This window comes from Micromys minutus, assembly GCF_963924665.1.
Source record: "Micromys minutus genome assembly, chromosome: 29".
NCBI lineage: Eukaryota > Metazoa > Chordata > Mammalia > Rodentia > Muridae > Micromys > Micromys minutus.
The window spans coordinates 3,410,938-3,430,174 of NC_137964.1; the positions used below are offsets into that span (position 1 = coordinate 3,410,938).

At 51.4% G+C, this 19,237-nt stretch overlaps 1 protein-coding gene across 1 annotated transcript in view; it reads right to left on the minus strand.

The window, feature by feature from the left end:
- TECPR1 (tectonin beta-propeller repeat containing 1) overlaps window positions 1–18,828 on the minus strand; it is a 28,379-nt gene extending 9,551 nt beyond the window's left edge. The window contains exons 1-15 of the mRNA XM_080941115.1: window positions 18,727–18,828; window positions 13,942–14,176; window positions 12,561–12,743; window positions 12,233–12,355; window positions 11,446–11,571; window positions 9,303–9,477; window positions 9,114–9,214; window positions 7,881–7,982; window positions 6,994–7,139; window positions 5,517–6,022; window positions 4,474–4,619; window positions 3,240–3,395; window positions 2,120–2,269; window positions 1,871–2,028; window positions 648–775 (exon numbers count right to left, since the gene is read on the minus strand). Of these exons, the coding sequence (XP_080797241.1) occupies window positions 648–775; window positions 1,871–2,028; window positions 2,120–2,269; window positions 3,240–3,395; window positions 4,474–4,619; window positions 5,517–6,022; window positions 6,994–7,139; window positions 7,881–7,982; window positions 9,114–9,214; window positions 9,303–9,477; window positions 11,446–11,571; window positions 12,233–12,355; window positions 12,561–12,743; window positions 13,942–14,166 (2,425 nt within the window). The 5' untranslated portion in view covers window positions 14,167–14,176; window positions 18,727–18,828. The remainder of the gene's footprint in view (window positions 1–647; window positions 776–1,870; window positions 2,029–2,119; window positions 2,270–3,239; window positions 3,396–4,473; window positions 4,620–5,516; window positions 6,023–6,993; window positions 7,140–7,880; window positions 7,983–9,113; window positions 9,215–9,302; window positions 9,478–11,445; window positions 11,572–12,232; window positions 12,356–12,560; window positions 12,744–13,941; window positions 14,177–18,726) is intronic.
- Between the last annotated feature and the right edge of the window lie 409 nt (window positions 18,829–19,237).

The following is a 19,237-nucleotide window of genomic DNA, read 5'->3' on the forward strand; positions in this document are numbered from 1 at the left end:
GGGAATGCATGACTTTCATGGGAGCAATCTGCAATAGGGTCTCACAGAGACCAGAAGTGATTTCTGCCTCAAGGTCCAGGAAGCTCTTGGCCTCTAAGACTGTAGGTTCCTGTGGTCTTAGTGGACCACAGTTCCCTAGGGTCAGCTGCGTCCCCACCCTGAGGTATTGGGACTGTGGCACAGAACAGTGTATCTGGAAGTCTGCTTTATGTCTCTACTTTCCACCCTAAACTTGGGGATCCCTTTGATTGGGGGTAATTTGCTCTCCCTAAAGACTCTGGGATTTGGCACAATTGGGGAGCAGGAGTTTAGAGCTATCTGATGCACTTCATCTGAACAAACTAGAGGACCCCAACAGCTGCTGTTCCAGAACCTTCCAGATCCTCTGTTCTGCTGTTGGGATTCCAGAGGGCATTTCAGAGGCTTAGCCTATTCTCCGGGTTCTTGAGCCTGTGTATTGGCCTGGGACTGCCCTCTATGGAGGCTGGCAGTGGTAAAGGTCACCTGTCAGCCCGCTGTTACGTGTCGGTGCTGGGACAGCAGCCCTAGGCACTGGGAAGGGTAGCCAGATGGGAATTAGGGGAGGCTATGCCCACAGGCTTCTGGGAGTTCATCTGGCCAACCTCAGGTGCTCAGAGCCACCTCACCTTGGAAGCAACCTCCGCCGTAACCGCCCGTGTACACCCATGCCGTGTGATCGTAGCCAATGCCCCATACCACACCTCGGCTGTTGGCCTCTATGATCCGTAAGTGGCCTCCCATCTGTCGCCAGAACCTGCAGGGATGATAAAAGCCCCTCAGTCAACCATCCTGTAGATGGGTGTTAGACCTCACTTGGCCAAATACTACACGTCTGAGACCTCCAAGGCAGTAGAGCGCACAACCCACTTGGCTCCTGTTTGAGTCAACTAATTCTAGTGGGGATGAAGTGGTATACAAGAGGCGGGGTGTCCCTAAGAGTTTGTTCCCCTCACCCCTGGGCCACACTGTCCATGGGGCAGAACAACAGTCTAATCCACAATGCTCCCGTCTCAGAGCTGGAAAGTGAAGTCGGGATTGGTCACAGTGTGCTAGGTGCAGCCAGGCTTAAATGTCAAGGCACACAGCAGGGAACGTGCCATTTAATCCCCTGTGCAAGCGACAGCATGGCCAGCTGGCTCCCAAGCCATCCCAGGGAGGCTACCTAGGGACAGCCACCTCCTAAGCAGGAGACTCGGTTGACTTTCTGTAAGCTCTGCCACCAGGAGGTGAGAGTGTACACGGCCACCCATGGGACACTTCAGACTATGAGTCTGAGTTGGACTGTGATCACTTATAAGGGTGTCCAGGCTTCCCTGGGAATCCTCGCCCATCCTCTTCCTCCTCAGAGCTCCTACCTGTCCCTTTAGAATGTCTTATATCATGTCTCACTGGTCCCAGGCTGTCCTCAAACTCACTCAGTTTCTGGGGTACTAGGGGATGAACCCAAACGTTCCTATGTTTTAGGCAAACACTAACAATGGAACTACTCAGACCCCCCCTCATGGCTTTAATGTCCCAACAGAGGAACTCTGGCTCCAGGATCCCCATATCCAAAGGCAATGGGTACCCATCCCCTCTCTCCCATGAGCTTGTCATTATTCTATTCCCCAGGCTTCCACCCTTAATACACACTCCACGCTTCTCCTCCTCTCTGCCTCCAGGGCCCACACACTGCAAGGTCTCAACAGAACTGAAAGGGACTGAGCCCCTAGTCCAGATCTGACACTGCTGATCTCCAAAGCTCAGCCTTGAACAGGCCCAGTGGGTTTCAAGGTCCTGCTAGGGGACCCCCTTTCAGAAACGCAAGCTCTGGGGTCTGGGCTGGTGGGGGATGGGGCAGCCCACTCACATCTGGTCGCAGGGCAGCAGGAGCTCACAGGCTTCCAGGGCTGGGCTGGGTTCGCTCACAAAGATGTCACCCTTGCAAGTGACAGACCAGATGGCTTGTAGGGACGGGCGTCCATGGACCTTTCGGCTCTCGCAGCAAGACAGGCTGAGCAGGGAGAGCTGGCACAAGTACATATCTGGTCACCGCTGGGCAGACTGAGGCCTGGGTGGTCTCTTCTCACTAAGCCCTCGAGGACCCCCAGCCACTCACCCAGTCATTCATGTCTTGTTCTGTGGCAGCCGCCAGGCGTACGGGCCACCTCTGTCTTGTCCTCTCAGGGGTGTAGAGGGCAAAGGAATGCTTGGCTTCATTAAGCACGGGGACAAGCACAGTCACCTCATTCAGGAACACGTGTAGGTACTGTTTGGATAGGGGCACACAGTGTGGCTGTCATCCGGGGTGAGGTACCCTCAGCTAGATCTCCTCCTCCCTGGGCCTCATGACCCAAGCGCCAGTGCTGAAGCCACACGATGAACAAATGCTTTAGGGCTGAAGATAAGGCTGTCTAGCGTTCGCAAAGCCCTGAGTTCAAGCCCCAGCCCCAGCCAGGCACGGTGGTGCATGAGAGTCTGCCTCCCACCTGCCCTTCCTAAAAATAAAAAACGCTTTTGGGAGCTGACTGCTTGGCACACATCAACAAGTGAGGCTAGCATTCATCTCCCCAATCTCTAGCTTTCTCTCAAAGGCTAACGTCTGGCCAAGAGTGATTCAAATATGTGACCCGCCCGGTCTACAGAGCGACCTCCGGGACAGCCAGAGCTATACAGAGAGACCCTGTCTCAGAAAAACAAAACAAAACAAAATCAAACCCCCCCAAAACCAAAACTCAAACCAAACAACCAAAAAAACTGTGACCCAGCACCTGGGCCAATGATGTAGGAAAATGTGAGTTCAAGGCCATCCTGGGCTACATGGTGAGTTCCAAACCAGGTTAGTTAACTTAATGAGGCTCTGTCTCAAAATAAAAAGGACTAGGAAAATAGATTTTTAAAAAAGGGAAAGACGGAAGGCTGCAGAGATGGCTCAGTGGTTAAGAGCACTGACTGCTCTTCCAGAGGTCCCGAGTTCCAATCCCAGCAACCACATGGTGGCTCACAACCATCTGTAATGGGATCTGATGCCCTCTTCTGGTGTGTCTGAACACAGAGACAGTGTACTTATATACATAAAATAAATAAATCTTAAAAACAAAAAAAGGAAGCTGTGCTCGTGCCCACAGTGGGCTTTGCCAACGAGGGCAAATTCTGAAGCAAGCACCTCAAGGGCCTACTCTCTGAGAAACCATTCCTTGATGACCCTCCTCCCCAGACAAGTGCTTCCCACCCTGTACCTTCTTTTCCTCATGGACCACATAATAGATGAAGAGGATGCTGTCTCGGGCTCCGTCATGCCCTGTGAACTGCTCCAGGGCCACACGGACGTCCACCCACTTGTGGGGCTTCCAGTCGCACCACCACTGCAGAGCCCCCGTCTTCACCCACACTGACTGTGGCATGGACAACCAGGACAACCAAGGACAGAGGGGAAAGGTCACAGACAGCTCCCTCCTGGAGCCCAAGAGCTATTCTAGCCCTTGGTTCCTCACCCTCCCAGCTTCCCCTCATCCATTAATGACGTCAGTGCTGCAACAGGACGCTAGATGGAGCCAGAGATGGAGCTGTATTACTAATTCCTCAGGTGTAAGCATCATTAGCCCATGTTCTGGATACGAAAACTGAGGCTCAAGGAAGGGGTCACACCTGGCCCAAAGTCAGAGAGTGAGTCAAAGCTGGCTCTCCGAGTCTCGGGCTGTCTGAGAGCACAGGCCCACTTGAGACACAGGATAGAAGCCTGTAGACCAAGCTAGGCTAAGACTTCTAAAGAAAACCAATTGTGTGTTCTGTTTACTTTCTCTTTCCCTCGCCTGACTGTGGCGTCCAAGAGTGTGAGGTATGACAAGCATGGTGACCCTTGGGGTGGGCGGTGACTGTGTATCAGTCCATCCTGATCCGTTCATCAAAATAGCAGAGCTGCGTGCTTAGGTTCCTGGAAGATGCCCACTTCAATTAACCCGATATAGAAACTCACTGAGTCTAAACCCTGTTAAGAGGGCGTCAGGATGGGCCATCACAGGAATGGAGGTGTGGGGACATACAGTAGACATGTTTAGCCTTTCCCTTCCCTGCCCACCTCCCTTTGAGGAGTCTGGATTCCCAGAGCCCATATGGTGTCCTGAAGGTGGTGGGGTCCTGCGAAAACTCCTTCAGGATAGAGGAGTAAGCCACCAACTTGACCCCTTATCCTTGGATCTGCCCTGGGCTCTGGAAGCCCCGCTGAGCATGTGGGGCCAGTGTCTGCTCTTACCTCCCCACCACAGGGCTGGCAGACAGCGAGCCATCACTCAACTGGCAGGAACCAGCTGAAATGGTGAGTCCTGTCACCCCAGCACTAAGGAGGCTGAAGCAGCTAGATGACCAGTATGAAGTTAACCTGGGCTATGAGTAAGTTCAAGGCTGGCTCAGGGACAGTGAGACCCTATCCCCAAAGAAAAAACTCCAAACAAACAAACAAACAAGCGGGCCTACCTGCTCCACGGCCTGCTCATAGTGCCTGAAGCTCTCCAGCTCTCTCTTGGTTCGCTCTGTGAGCTGCTGGAAGATCTGTTTCCTCCAGGCAGCGGTCTGGGCGGGTGTGATGGACAGGGACAATGTCTGCACCGAGGGGGACAGGCCTGCAAGACGACAGAGCCTTAGGCCAGGTGCTATCTGCCTGCAGCTGGACAAGAAGCTAGCATGGCTGCCCACACCCCAGACCCTGTGATGGCGTTGACATGATGAGATCTGGACCCAGTGAAGGAGTTTCTAGATTGGGTTAACTGAGGTGGGCGGCCCCGTGACATGGGCTGGGGCCCCAGCCTAAACAAGGAGTATGTGAGCTGATCCAGTCTTCGCCCCAGTGTGACTGTGGATGTGGTGTTACCCCTGCCACCATGACGGACTGAGTCCTTAAACTGCAAGCCAACATGAGCCCGCCGTCCCAAACGCTTCTCCGCAGGTATTTTGTCTCAGCAGTGAGACAGGAACTGTAATAATCTCCAAGTCAGTCTGTTTTAAATTTTCTCTCCTCCCTTCTTTTTGTGTTTGTGTGAATGGTGGGAAATCTCTTCTCAATCATTCTGTGTCTCCACCTGTTTTTTTTGTTTTGCTTTTTGTTTTTGTTTTTAAGACAGGATCTCTTGCTAAGCCCGAAAGCTCAACATTTTAGCTGCATGGCCAGTGAGCCCCTCCCCCCCCCGCCCCGCACTGCAGTTAAAGATACATACTGTCTGTCACACCCCGCTTTTATGTGGGTTCTAGTGATCTGAACTCAGGTCCTCTGCTTGCATGCAAGCGGTTTACCCATGGAGACATCTCCCCAGTCCCAATCCACCCATTCTTGCTAGAAAGTTCCAACCTACAAACTGTTCTGTGAACCTTCTTCCCTTGAGCAAAGATTGGCCCAAGGTCTTATTAAGGTTGCTGGGCACCAGAGCCTTCAGGCTGCTCTCTTCAGCCTCAGCTATATACCATGCACCCACAGACAGTCACAGGAACACTCTGAATGCACCCAGTGACATGAGTTCTCTTACCTGACTGGACAGTGAACCACTTGAGAGGAGAGCCCGCCTCCACTGCACATCCGCCTCCAGACACCCAGGCCCACAGAGGATGATCATCTGCCCCATAGGGCTCTTCCATGCCAGTCGGGAAGAGCCCCAGGGAGGAGAGGCCCGCAGTCTCAGGAAAGCCGGCAGCTGGCTGGCTAGACACCTTCTTAGGCTCCTTAAGGTCAATATTGGTCCAGGGCAGCTCAGCTGGTGCGGAGTCTGGGCCATGGCATTTATCAGAACTAGAGGTCTCAGGAGCCTTTTCTCTGCCCTCAGAGAGACGGGTGTCCTCCGTGGCGCCCTCAGCATTCCTGCTGGTCTCATGGTCCTTGGACAAGCTCCCTTTAAGGTTCCTGGAACTGTCCAAAGATTCTTTGGGGAGAGGCTGTTCGGGGCCCTGTCTCTCAACATCTGAGGAGGCATCGGTATCACTGGGTGCAGAGTCTGTACCACTGCCCCTCACCTCGTCACCGAAGAAACAGCCGGCACTGGGGACAAAAACAAGACAAACCCTCACTTCCTCGTGGAAGATGTGTTTAGCCGCTGTGAATGTGTGAATTCAGGCACGCCACAAGCTCACTGGGCTCTTGTCTACTATTCCTGTACAGCACACATGGGCTCTGCTTCCCAGGGGGCTGAAAGACTCCATCACATCCCAGAGGGCAGAGGTGTGTGTATCTGTGGCTGTTAGATGGGCTGGGGTACAGCTCAACTGGTGACATGGTTGCCTAGAGTGGGGGAAGCCTGGCTGTGATGGTGCACACACGTCTTCTCAGTGTGGAGGTAGAGGCAGGAGTTCAAGGCCATCCTCCAGTACGAAGACAGGCTATATTCCATGTGGCCTGGGACTCACCCTGTAGCCCAGGCTACCCTTGAATTTATAGTAATCCCAGGTGCCAGGACTACAGGCATGTATCACCACATTCCACTGAAGTACTTTTCTGTTTTGTTTGTGAGTCAGGGCTTCATGTACCCCAGAGTCTCAAACTCATTATATAACTATGGATAACCTTAAACTCCTGATCCTCCTGCCTCCGTCTTCCAAATGCTGGGGGTATAGGTGTGTACGGCCATACCCAGTCATGTGGTGTTGAGGATGGACCCCAGAACTTCATGCGGGAACGTCTTTGATCAGAGGTAATACCCTCAATGCATGGACCACCAAACAGGTCTGCCTTCATTCTCCGGTCTCGGCTTCCCTAAATGATGGACCGCAACTCCCAGGGTGAAATAAATCCTTTCTTCTCCCAAACTGCTTCTGGTAAGGATGCCTTTATCACAGCGATGAAGACAATCATCTCTGTAGAATGCCTAGTCACAAAGTGCTTTTCTTTCCTTTTTCACTTTTGTTGGGACAAAGTCTCACTATGCAGTTCAAGCTGGTCTGGACCCCACAACCTATGAGGTTACACACAGTCTGTCCCACCTAACTCCTCTATTCTCTGCTGCTTTGTGTCACCTGAGGAGACTGGATGAGCTGCCAGAGTGTGACCGGTCACTTTCTCGGCCCACGGTGATGGCCTTCCATGTCTTCCCACTGAGCTCACTGGGAGTAACACCCTGCCGGAAGTACACGGCTCGGTCCTCACAGTTGATACCCCAGACCTAGAACAAACAGGGTGCTACTTAGAGGCAGCTAAGTTCACACTTGGACTCCTGCCCCTCCCACAGGTGCTGGAGAAGAGCAGAGGGTCGTAGAGTGCTCTACAGGGCCGTAGGACAGGTGTGCAAATGCAGGCAGAGCTCTCTTTATCATGCTATGGGTACATGCATGAGAGTGTGTCAGGACCCGACAGGCTGCTGGGGGATAGTAGATGATTGTAGAAACCCAAGGCAGGAGGAGGCAGCTCCCCTCCCCCAGCCAACAGAGTCAGAAAAGATTGTTGGGTCCCCTAGAACTGGAGTTATAGACAGTTGTGAGAAACATGGTGCTGGGACTCGAACTTGGGTCCACTAGAAGAGCAGCCATTGGTCTTGACCACTGAGCCGTCTCTCCAAACCTCACTATGTTTTAGAGTCCACACTGTCCAACTGTACAGATGATGCCCATGGAAAGAACACGGTATCACAGAGTCAAAGGGAAATAACCCAGTTGTATCAGGTAACGATCCTCCCTTCCCTCTGACGATTTTCAATGCTGCCTTCCTGTACCACACCCTTCTTTACGGCTGACAGCCCTGGAGGGTCCTTGGTGAAGTAACTGAGCCAAGGTTCCTGAATTCTGGAATGCCAGCCCCGTGCACCCCCAGGGCCCTCACTGTTCCTGTAGGCAAGCAGGGGAGTGGGGAGAGGGACAGCAGGTAGTCAACTTGTATTGTGAGTCCTGTGAACCATGTGTACATCTACCTGGTCATTCAGCCCCACGTTCACCATGGTCATCTCTCCAACCATCTCGATCCAGCTGGTGCCACAGGGGTTGTGAGAGTTGACACCCCTCCGGAACCACACCTGGAAAATCAGAAAGAAGCAGGCATCCCTGGAGATTGTTGGAGACAGAAGTATGGGCATGTGTGTGCATGTGTTGGGTGTGTATGTGTGCGCATGCGTCCACCTTGTTGTTTTGAGACTGGGTCTCCCACTAGCCTAGAACCTGCAAGGCTGGCTGGCCTGCAACCTCTACAGATCCGCCGGCTCCCAGCTCCCCAGCCCTGGGATTACATGCACACACCAGCATGCCCAGAACTTTTACATTGGTTCCAGGGTTGGAAGTCAGGTCCTCGGGATCATAAGACAAAGTGTTTTATCAACTAAGCCATCTTCCAATCTGAGGAAGTCCTTTTCATTGTATCTTGACTTATATGTTGGCATTTCTGGGGGGGGGTATTGAGGGGGTCAAGTGCCATAGCTTGCATGAGGAAGTCAGAAGACAACCTGTGGGGGTTGGTTTTTTCCTTCCACCGTGTGTCCCAGGCACTGAACTCAGGTTGTCAGATTGTTACTGGCAGGCAACTTTACCTACCCACTACATCATCTCACTGGCTCACTGTAGAAAACCCTTTTCAGGTACTGAGTTGATAGGACGGACCCTAAGTATAGTTAGAATGAACCTCTGATGTACAAGGCTCTAGCTTCCTTCCCCCCAGTACCGCACCAGACAGCAAGATGATAGAAAGACAGACAAACTTCACAAAAGCATATAAAAATGAGTTCACCTGACTGAACCTGCCTTCGACAGGACACACATGACAAAGGACAGAAGCATTTAATTGGCTGAGGTGACTGGCATACTGCCTTTTGATTATCTGAAATGTCTGGCCTATGAAATAATAAACATGGTTGTTGAGCATTTCAGTCCAGGGGTGTGAGGGTATATCCTGAGGTACCCTTCAGGATGGTTTCAGTAGGGCTGGGGAGTTATTGACAGGCATGAAGCCCAAGATTTGGTCCCCAGCACTCCATCAATTAGGCATGGTGGCATGTGCCTGTAATCTGAGCGGGAGGGTCAGAAGGGTAAGGCCAGCCTCTGCCACATACCAAGGTTAGGATACCATCTCAAGAAGAAAGATAAACTCCAAGGACTTATACTAATGGGTTTCGATGACCCTCACGAGGACACCTACTACCCACCCCAGCTCTTACTTTGCGGTCCTTTGTGATGGCCCAGACCACGCTGGCTCCCGCGGAGACGTGCATGATACCATTTTCAGACCCAGGAGGCTCCACAATGGACCAGGAACTTCCTGCCAGTCCCCAAAGAAACCCAGGCAGCCGCCATCAGCCAAGATTCTGGAGAGCAAGCACCCCACTTCCTATTACCAGGCTGGCTACCTTTTGGGTTGTTCCTGCAGATTCCTTCTCTGACCAGGGCCTGCCCCTCCCAGAGGGTGGCCCATATAAGGTCGTGGGGCCCACAGCTGATCTGGACCACCTCCCCTGGGGTATCCACAAGACACCAGGAGGAACCTTCTGGATTGGGATGGCTAACGTCCTCTCGGTACCACACCTAGAAGGGGGAAAGAAAGTGTGGTAGTCACATCACCAAATCTGACTTTCACATAGGCATCTCTGACATTTACATACCTTCACTACGGAGACCTCCCTTCACACACACACACACACACACACCCACACACACACCACACACACACACACACACACACACACACCCACACACACACCACACACACACACACACACACACACACAGTGAGGACATGCCTGGATTTTGGTGGGGCCGAGGGAGACAGACCTATTGCTTCAGCTGCCTGTGAAAACAACTACAAGCAGATTCCAATGTCAGTATGAGGCGCTCCACAGCCCTCGGCCGTCCATGAAACCTGTGCCCCCTAGTGGCAATGTGCTCCCAGGGCACCGGTCAACAAGGGAAGGTGGGGTCTTGGTTTAAGCGGGAGAAGCCAACATCTAAAATGTCCACTTCCTTTGCTCCGTAACCGGAATAGTTTCAACTTAACAATAGAATTCCTCTTTCCCCACATCTTCGCCGTTTGTTGTCCACTATTTTCTTGATGACAGCCGTTCTGACTCTGGTGAGATGGAATCTCAAAGTAGTCTTGTGTGTGTGCATGCGTGTGGTGTACATGATTGACAGCGCATGCAACTGCTTGATTTCAGGTAGAGGAGTTAGGGAAAGATGGTTCCTGAGAGCCGTCTTCACACTATAGACCTGGACTTCTCTGGTCTTGTCTACTACCCTTATGATGGGTCCTCCAGGACGTGCCCACTAACGAAGCAGTTTCCAGAATAAGCCTCTTCTTTCTGGAGCACAGCAGTGGTGCTGGGAGATACTGGCTCACAGCTCATACTCACGGAGGACAAACACAGCTCTGTGGACCTTCCCTACTTTGCATCCAGGTGTTTGAGGCTAGCCCTCTCACCCTGATCAGATCCTTTCCAGCCCACACTCCATCAAGGCAGAGAGGAAGTGATTGTGGTTAACTTAAACCTGAGCGAGCCTGACCCCAGCCAAAGGTAAGCCAGCTAAAAAATAATCTGCTTTGGCTGTTCCAAAGACAGTGGAGACTTGTGGTTAATGTGACTAATGCAGAAATCACTGAACAATCATAAAATAAGAGCTAAAATCATGTAGAAGGCATCAGACCCCTATACATGGGACCATCTTTGTTCTGGTTGCCATCTAAGCTTGGCTTTTTAAACCAACTTTGTAGAAAAAGATTTCTCTCTAAATATGCACCTGTCTATCATTCACCCATTTATATACCCACCACCCAAACATCTATCCATTCATTTATCCATCCATCCACCCACCTATCCATCCATCCACCCACCCATCAATCCACCTACCCATCCATCCATCCATCCATCCACTCATCCATCAATCCACCCACCCATTCATCCACCCATCCATCCACCCACCCATCAATCCAGCCATCCAACCACCCATCCATCCACCCACCCACCCACTCATCCATTTACCCACCCACTCACCCATCCATCCACCCACCTACCCACCCACTCATCTACCCACCCACAACTCATCCATCCATCCACCCAACCACCCATCCATCCATCCACCCACCCATCAATCCACCCACCCATCTATCCATCTGTATACCCACCATCATCCATCTAGATATACACCATCAATCTATCTACCTGTCAGCCACCCACACCTCCACGGTGTTCCTAGACAATGGAAGGAGTTGGTAGGGAGCTCAGAATCTGTCCAAAGAGACAGCATTAATGCATCTGAGCCTGAAGTAGACTAGGAGGACGAACAGGTCCCAAGGCTTCCAAGGCAGGTATTGTAGAGTCTGCTAACTTTCTGCCTGTCCAGGAAGTCCCATCTCCAGGGACAAGAAACAATTAGCTCTCTTCTTCCACCTTGGAGACTCCCACCACTCCAGCCTGTGCCTGGCCTCCTTCACCATATGATATCTTGGGCAAGGGGTAGTGATGATGATGGTGGTGGGCAGTGGTGGCATAGACTTACCTTTCCCTGCAGGGATACAGCCCACACTGACAGGCGGCCCACAGGTTCCTCTGTGATCTCCCACCCTCCCACAGACAGGTCATTGAAGGGGTCAGGGAGCTCCTTGGGGTCATCCTTTGAGGGTATCTGAAATAAAGGGATGAGAAGCAATGGCTGTCATACCTAGTGGGCTGCCATGCGTCACTCTCCCTCCCCTATCAGAAAGACAGTCCTTCCACCCTCAGCATCACCGAAGCTGCCTGACTTCAAGAAGGCAGCCACAGACTGCAGCCCTGTGCGTCTCTGGCCGCAGATCCTCTCTGTTCTGTCCCCTCATCAGACCCCAGCCAGAGTCACTGCTTTTGAATAGGGTCATGGGGACACCACTAAGCAGAGGAGGGGAAGCCTAAGAAAAAACAAGTTCTGTGCTAACTTTGGCCCCTATGTGGCCATCTCTTAACTGAGGGAACTTGTAGGACTCATTACAAGGATCTGTGGCAGCAAACAAGTCAAAGGTCAGGTCCCAGAGTAGGTATGGTGTCCCCTTCTGCCCTGGGGGATAAGGATGTCCATCCTGTGGGGCTTCTATCCAGAACTCCATGCCCTACCCCATGCCCCGCCCCACATCCCACCCCATGCCTCGCCCCACTCCAAGCTCCGCCCCCATCCCACCCCATGCTCCACCCCACTCCAAGCTCCGCCCCCATCCCACCCCATGCCTCGCCCCACTCCAAGCTCCACCCCCATCCCACCCCATGCTCCACCCCACTCCACGCTCCGCCCCCATGCCACATTTAAGCCGAAAGACCTTGGCCCAGGTGTCCCGGGATTTGTATCTCCTATACCGGATCCACTTCCGCCTTCGCACGCATGAATTCCATTTCTTGTCTTTAGTGTAGGTGGCAGGGAAGTCCATAGCGTATGTCCATCCCTGAAATAACAAGGTGGTAGCCTCGTATGTCTTGGTGGGGAGGTGGTGGAATTTGAGGAGCTGGGAAGGTGAGGAACGGAGAGAGGAGGGGGAAGGATGGAATTCAATCCAGTAGCAAGCGGGGGTTGGACACCAATGGGGAGGGTAGCACTAGGCAACAAGCTGAGCCCCACAGGCAGCCATGGAGGGTACTGAGTTCACCTACCCCTTTCTCGGTGGGCTCCCCTCCAAAATTCTCATCCACGTACCAGTCTGACTCCCATTCCCAGTGTGGCGAAGGCAGTGCTACCCCATCCAGTGGCCGATGCTGGAGCCCACTCACGTCACTCCATGGCCAGCGGTCACTTGGCAGGAGCTTCTCACAGAAGCCTCCCATGGGGTTCCAACGCTGAGGCCAGGGGACACAGAGATGGTCTTAGGAGTGAGTCAGATGAGAGCAGACCCAAGAGGACAAGACTCACCAGGCCTCAGCGGCCCACTAGCTCATCTCCAGGATGGCAGACAAGGAAAAGCCTATGTGGGATGTGGGTCCTTGGACATTCTCTTCAGGAAAAGCCACAAGGCCCCACAGAGTGGCGCACCCACCCACCAACCACCACAGGGCTTAGAGGACACAGGATAGGTGCCACCCATCCTGGGCTTCTGAGAACCGCAAAACCCAACTGTCATGCGCACCCAGATAGATTTCCAGGTCAAAGGGTCAAAAACACAACCAAGGACTCCAGCTGCAAAGACCCTGGATACTGTAAAACTTGGGGTTGATTATTAATTAATTTATTTATTTATTTATTTATTTATTTATTTATTTATTTCAGTGTTGGAAGTTTGAATCCAGAGCTTCATACATGTTAGACAGGTACTCTACCACTGAGCCATACTCCCAGACCCAAAAATGTAGAGTTTTTTTTTTTGGTTTTGTTTTGTTTTTGCTTTTTTAAGATAGGAGTTAATGGGCTAGAGAGATGGCTCAGAGGTTAAGAGCACTAGCTGCTCTTCCAGAGGTCCTGAGTTCAATTCCCAGCAACCACATGGTGGCTCACAACCATCTGTAATGGGATCCGATGCCCTCTTCTGGTATGTCTGAAGACAGCTATTATGTATTCATATACATAAGTATTAAAAAATAAATAAAACCACGTTTGTTAAAAAAAAAAAAAAAGATAGGAGTGAATATAGCCCAGGCTAGCCTTGAATCTACTATGTAGATGACCTTGAACTTCTGGATTATAAGTATCCAGTGCTATGTTCACTCATTTGATGTACTTCTGGGGCTTGCAGAGGCACCATGCATGCAAGGCAAGTACTCAACCAGCTGAACCAAATCCCTATCTCCTCCTCCTCCCAATCCCCTTTTGAGGGAGTGCCTAGCTACACAGTCCAAATCAGCCTTGAACTCATGATTCTCTTGTCTTGCCACAGCTGGGATTGCAGGAGTGTGCTACCATTTCCTGCGCAACTTAGATCTTAAATAATGAAGTGGATTATGGGGTGTGGGGGAGACCAGCACCCCAATTCACTCCTCAGCTCACTGCAGTTAATACTGTTGACCACCTCCGCAATTCCACACACGCACAAGCCAGCACTACCTGATTCTCATAGGCCTCCTCTCGGTGGCGGATGGGTACGTCACTGGAGCACACATACAAGTAGACCTGGTTGTCGCAGGCGATGCCCCAGCAGCACTGAGTGGCCGCACTGACCCGCTTGAACTCCAACTGGACATCCTTGCAAAGCTCCCAGTACTGACCAGCCGTGGACAGGGTATACACTCTCCCAAAGAGGTCCACGGCCCACAGCACAGAGGTGGGCATGGCCGCAGTGCTGTGGGAAAGTCAAGGGATAAGAGAAAAGGTCTCAGGGTCATAGTCTCTGGACCAGGGACATCTTGAGAACCCCGTGTGATGATGATATCGGGACACACATGACAAAATGAGGGCCTAAGGTAGCAGTCACCATAGCAACCAGAAGCAATATGTATCTTCCAGTTTGGGTTTCTTTTTTGCCTCTTCTTCATTCTCATTACGGGGATGCTTTGACTGTTTTAATTTGAGACAAGGCCTCGTGTATCCCAGGCTGGTCTCAAATTTTCTGTGTAGCTAGGATGAGCTTGATGTTCCCGCCCCCACTTTCCAAGTATGGTTTATGTGGTGCTGCCTAGCATGTACCACAGACTAGGTGTGCTGGCTCTAGCCTGCAATGCCAGCACTCAGGAGGTAGACTTAAGGGCCCTCCTAGGCTACATGAAAACCGGTCTCAGTCTAGCCAGAGGGCTACTGGGAAAACAGGTAAGTTCCTTTAGGGACCTCAAGGCTGTGCCAGGGAGCCCTACTCTTGCTGTCTGCCGTAGGCACGGGGACGCTCCAGAAGGCACCGACAGTGTGCGGAGGACTGGAGATGGAACAGATCTGAAAATAGGGCCATCTGCCTCAGGCAGAACTAGCCCATTCTTGGAACCTAGTGAGTCTGACAAACACAAAGAGCTCGGGCTGTAAAGGAAGCCAGGGCAAGCAGGGCCAAATTTTAGGGAAAATCCATGATCTGAAGTAGAGAGAGACTCCAGGAGGGAGACTGGCCACCAGAATGGTGTGATTTTAGGGGGGCCTGGGGTGGTTGGAGTTTTCCCTCAGAACCAATGACCTCTTCAACTGCAGGGTCTCTCTCTTTATCACTCACACGCTCACACACACACACACACACACACATTTGGGGCGTGGGGAGTAGGAATCAGGATACGAGTTTTCTGGGATCACCTGAAAAGTATCTGTCTAGAGACCTTAGTTGGGGCCCAGTAGCACTTGCTTCCTCTGGGCTAGGTCCCCTCTGCTCTATTCACAGCGACTAAGAGTATTAGAGCTAGCTGCCAGACTCCACAGCACCAGAATTTGGAGCCTGGCTCCATTACTTTTTTTCTTCATTGTTTTGTTTGTTTGTTTTTTTGTTATTCTGAGACAGCTTCTCACATAGCTCAAGCCACACTGGTAACAAAGGGTGATCCTGAACTCCTAATTCTACTTCCTGAGCTTACAGGTGGTGCTTCTAACCTCCCCCAAAGCTAGCTAGCTATCCTCTCTGAAAGGAATAGTGACCTACTTCCTAAGACCCGAGTGAGGTAACACGAACCCAGAACTTACTAAGTACTGCAGAATCCATCATGGTCTCTGTGACTGCCCCTGATTTCACTTCATCGCTCGAGATACAACCATTAATCCCTCATCTCAGGATCTGTTTATATGTTTGAGTTGAGGTCTCATTATAGGACCCCAGCTGGCCTGGACCCCATAGTCTTTCTGCCTCAGCCTTCCTGATGCTGGGATTACAATCTGTCTACTGTCTCACGAGGCTCCTATCTCTTGAGGAGAAAAATCAAGCCAGAGGTGGGTAACATAGCTGAGCAGGTAAAGGCCCTTTGCCACATAAGGCTGGTGATTTCAGTTCAACCTCCCAAAACCACAACTTTGTTGAGTTGTCTTCTGACTACTAGTACATGCACACACAAACACAAACTATTAATAAATAAAATTAAAAAGAAAATAACCCAGCGGTGGGGATGCACACATTTTAATCCCAGCACATGGGAGGCTGAGGCAGGTGGATCTCTGAATTCAGGGCCAGTCTGGTCTACTGAGTAAGTTCCGGGGCTACACAAAGAAACCCCTTGTCTTGGAAAAACAAGCAAACAAATAGATAACATTAGGTTTTAAACCCGAGACAAATGGCTGAGGTGCCTATTTAATATCTCAAAGTAAGGGCTAGAGAGAGAGATGGCTCAGTAGTTAAGAGCACTGACTGCTCTTCCAGAGGTCCTGAGTTCAAATCCCCGCAGCCACATGGTGGCTCAGAACCATCTGTAATGGGATCTGATGCCCAGATAAATAAAATAAATAAAATAAATCTTAAAAAAAAAAAAAAAAAAAAAAAAAAAGACATCAAAGCAACACTGGCTGCCGGGTTCTCCCAGCATCCTTTAATCCCTCTGTATGACAGGGCCCTCCCTCCTGGCTGGCATATCCCACCCTCTACCCTAAACTTCCCTATATAATCCAACCATTTTGCTTACCCACCCTCATTGTACCTTCGGGCCTCCTGGCTGCTAAACCCAATTCACTTGTCTCCTTTCTCCCTTTGTCTTCTTTCTCCCTTCCCCTCATGGCTCAGGGTCATGTCTACTCTGGACTCTTCCTGACATCTCTGGCTGTGTTCTCTCACATATGTATAATAAACCTTCTTCTTTTTCTTTTTTCTTTTTATTCATCGCATGAGTTCCAAGCATGAAAGAGGCAAATATAGGGGGTCAGACTGAAGGCCAGTGGAGGCTGGCTTCGTAGTAACATTCTGTCTCAGTGTCTCCTCCAAAAACAAGTCACAATTCAATGTAAAAACAATTAAGTCAAGTTGTGCCTGAAGGTTGAGCTCAAAAGGTAAAGATGTATTTGAAACTCTTTTCTTCTGATAAATGACTAAGCAGTAATTTTCTTCAGACATAATTGAACCTTCTGGGCAGTTAGTGGGAAGAATCCTGCAGAGACAGGGTGGAGAGGGGACTGTGTTTATAAACTCCCTCCTAGGTGGCACCAGTTACACCTGAGCTAAAGGCCATACAGGGTAAACATCCTTGGCCAAGCACAGTTCCTTTTTGCCTCCACAGGATGTCCCCTGACTTGTCACACGCCACTTCCTGTGAGATCACCAAGCAACCTGGCTTGGGTCACTGGGTCACAGAACTCTTGAAGTGGGTGTGTGGAGGTCTTGTGATTCAGGGATTCTGAGACATCTTTGTTTCACACAAGGGAACATATTCTAAGAACCTCTGCTTTACCATTAAAAACAAATGTAATGTGGCCCTTCGGTCATTTGGTTAGAAAGATTCACCACCACAAAAGCCACCTGCCATTCTGGGTCAGTTTATTCACAACTCCTTTCAGAGATCAAAAGCCTGATGTAGGGGCAAGTGCCTGAAATCTTAGCACCTGTAAGGTTAAAGCAGGACTGCTCCGGAGTCCAGGCAAGACTGGCCTATATAGTAAGTCCTTGTCTCAAAAAACAAAACAAACAAACAAAAAAGCCCACAAAGAAATCTGGGAAGCTGGCTTAGTTGGTAAAGTGCTTAACTTTAAGGAGGGTACCAAAGTTTAACCCATGTTAAAAAAAACCGTGTATGTTTGGGGCTGGAGGGGATGGTCAGCTACATGGCTGATCAGGTAAGGACACTCGCTCCAGCTGAACAAGCTAAGTTTGATCCCTGGATCCACTTGATGGAAGGAGAGCACCCACTCCAGCAAGCTGCCTTCTGATTTCCACACGTGAGCCATCGCACGCATGCGTGCACACACGCACATATATACACTAAATGTCAAAATAGTTTTAAGTGAGCCACAATGGCACTTGATTATAATCCTGGAGAGGTGGAGCCCTGGGGTTCCCTGGTTGGTCACTAGCCTAGTCAGTGATCCCCAGGCTAGTGAGAAATCCCATCTTTACAAACCCAAGGTAGCGGTGCAGGTTCACCTCTGGCCTCCACATGTGCATCTACAGATGTAAAGAAATTAAAAAACAAAAACAAAACAAACAAACAAACAAAAAACAGCCCAGGGCAAGTAGTGGGCAGTAGATGCTCTTGAGGCCACAACACAACACAAGGAAGCCTCACAATGCTTACTTCTCCAGAATCTGTCTTCAGGCTGCCTCTTGAAAGGCTTCTGGTTTTTCTATTACACCCTCACCCCTGTCTGTTGTGCATTGGCTATTAAAGTTGCTTCCTGGCTGCCAAGAGCAGGGACCACTCCAGAGCCATATTAGGGTTAAAAGAGAAGACAGGAAATAGCAGAGCTTGTAAAGGAGTGGGGGCCCTTCCTGGAGAGTAAACAGAGTCTGCCCAACCCCATCTGAGCAGGAAGCCACCTGGCTTTGATCCAGTTCCAGCACTTGGCCGACAGGTGGGTCCCCTGCACTGCCACCAGGAGCATATGTCGGAGCTGTAGGGCCGTGACCATCTGCCTACACTAATCCTAAAGCAAGCAGATTTGCTCCCAACGTCAAGGGCTACAGACAGGCCCCTGGACGCTCCCTTTCTCTAAATCATGCAGGCTCGGCGACCGGCTTCTTCAAATCTCTGCGGTCCTAAGGCTGCAGTGGGGGCGTGCTCTGAAGCCGGTCCACCGACTGGAGTTTAGGGGTAGGATAGGGGTGTGCCCGGCAGGTGTGCAGCAGGGAACACAGGTACAGTCCCTCTCCCTCTCGTCCCAGTTAACGCAGCCAATGGAGGAGAGGGATCGGGAAACTGAGGGCACCTCTGCTCTGCGCCACCTCAATCTCCCCGACTGGAGTCCCCACGGCCCTGTCACCGATGAGTGAGGACACGGTGCCGTACTTACCCCTGGGCCCACGCCCGGCGGGGCGGGTTCCAAGCGGAGGCTTCTGAACTCCTAGGCTTTAGCTGGAGTCCGGCCCTCCCCCGGCTTCAGGCTAGAGGGCGGGCCGGAAGCAATAATCAACTCAGCGCTGATTGGTCAGACTCCGAGTGACGCAACTGCCTGGGAGCTCACGATTGACCGCTGCTCAGCGGCAATCTCGTCGGCTCTGGGACGGCGCGCGTGCGCACTCCCGAGGTCGCGCCAGGTCCGCTAGCTGGCTGCAACTGAGGCAAGGGACCGGGTGCTGCGTCGCCTCTCTCAGGACTCGGCTTCGGGAGCAGTGCAGGCGGGTGTAGACGCGAGGAGGAGGGACGGGCAAGAGAAGGTTGGAGCGCCGGAAGCGGTGCTCTGAGGAATTGCCGGCGTGTGAGGACGCGCTAGGCCTGGGACCCACTGAGGACACGTGACTCGATGGGTCCCTCGAAGCTAGAACGTAGCCCTCCAGTACGGACTTTATTATTTTGGGAGGAAT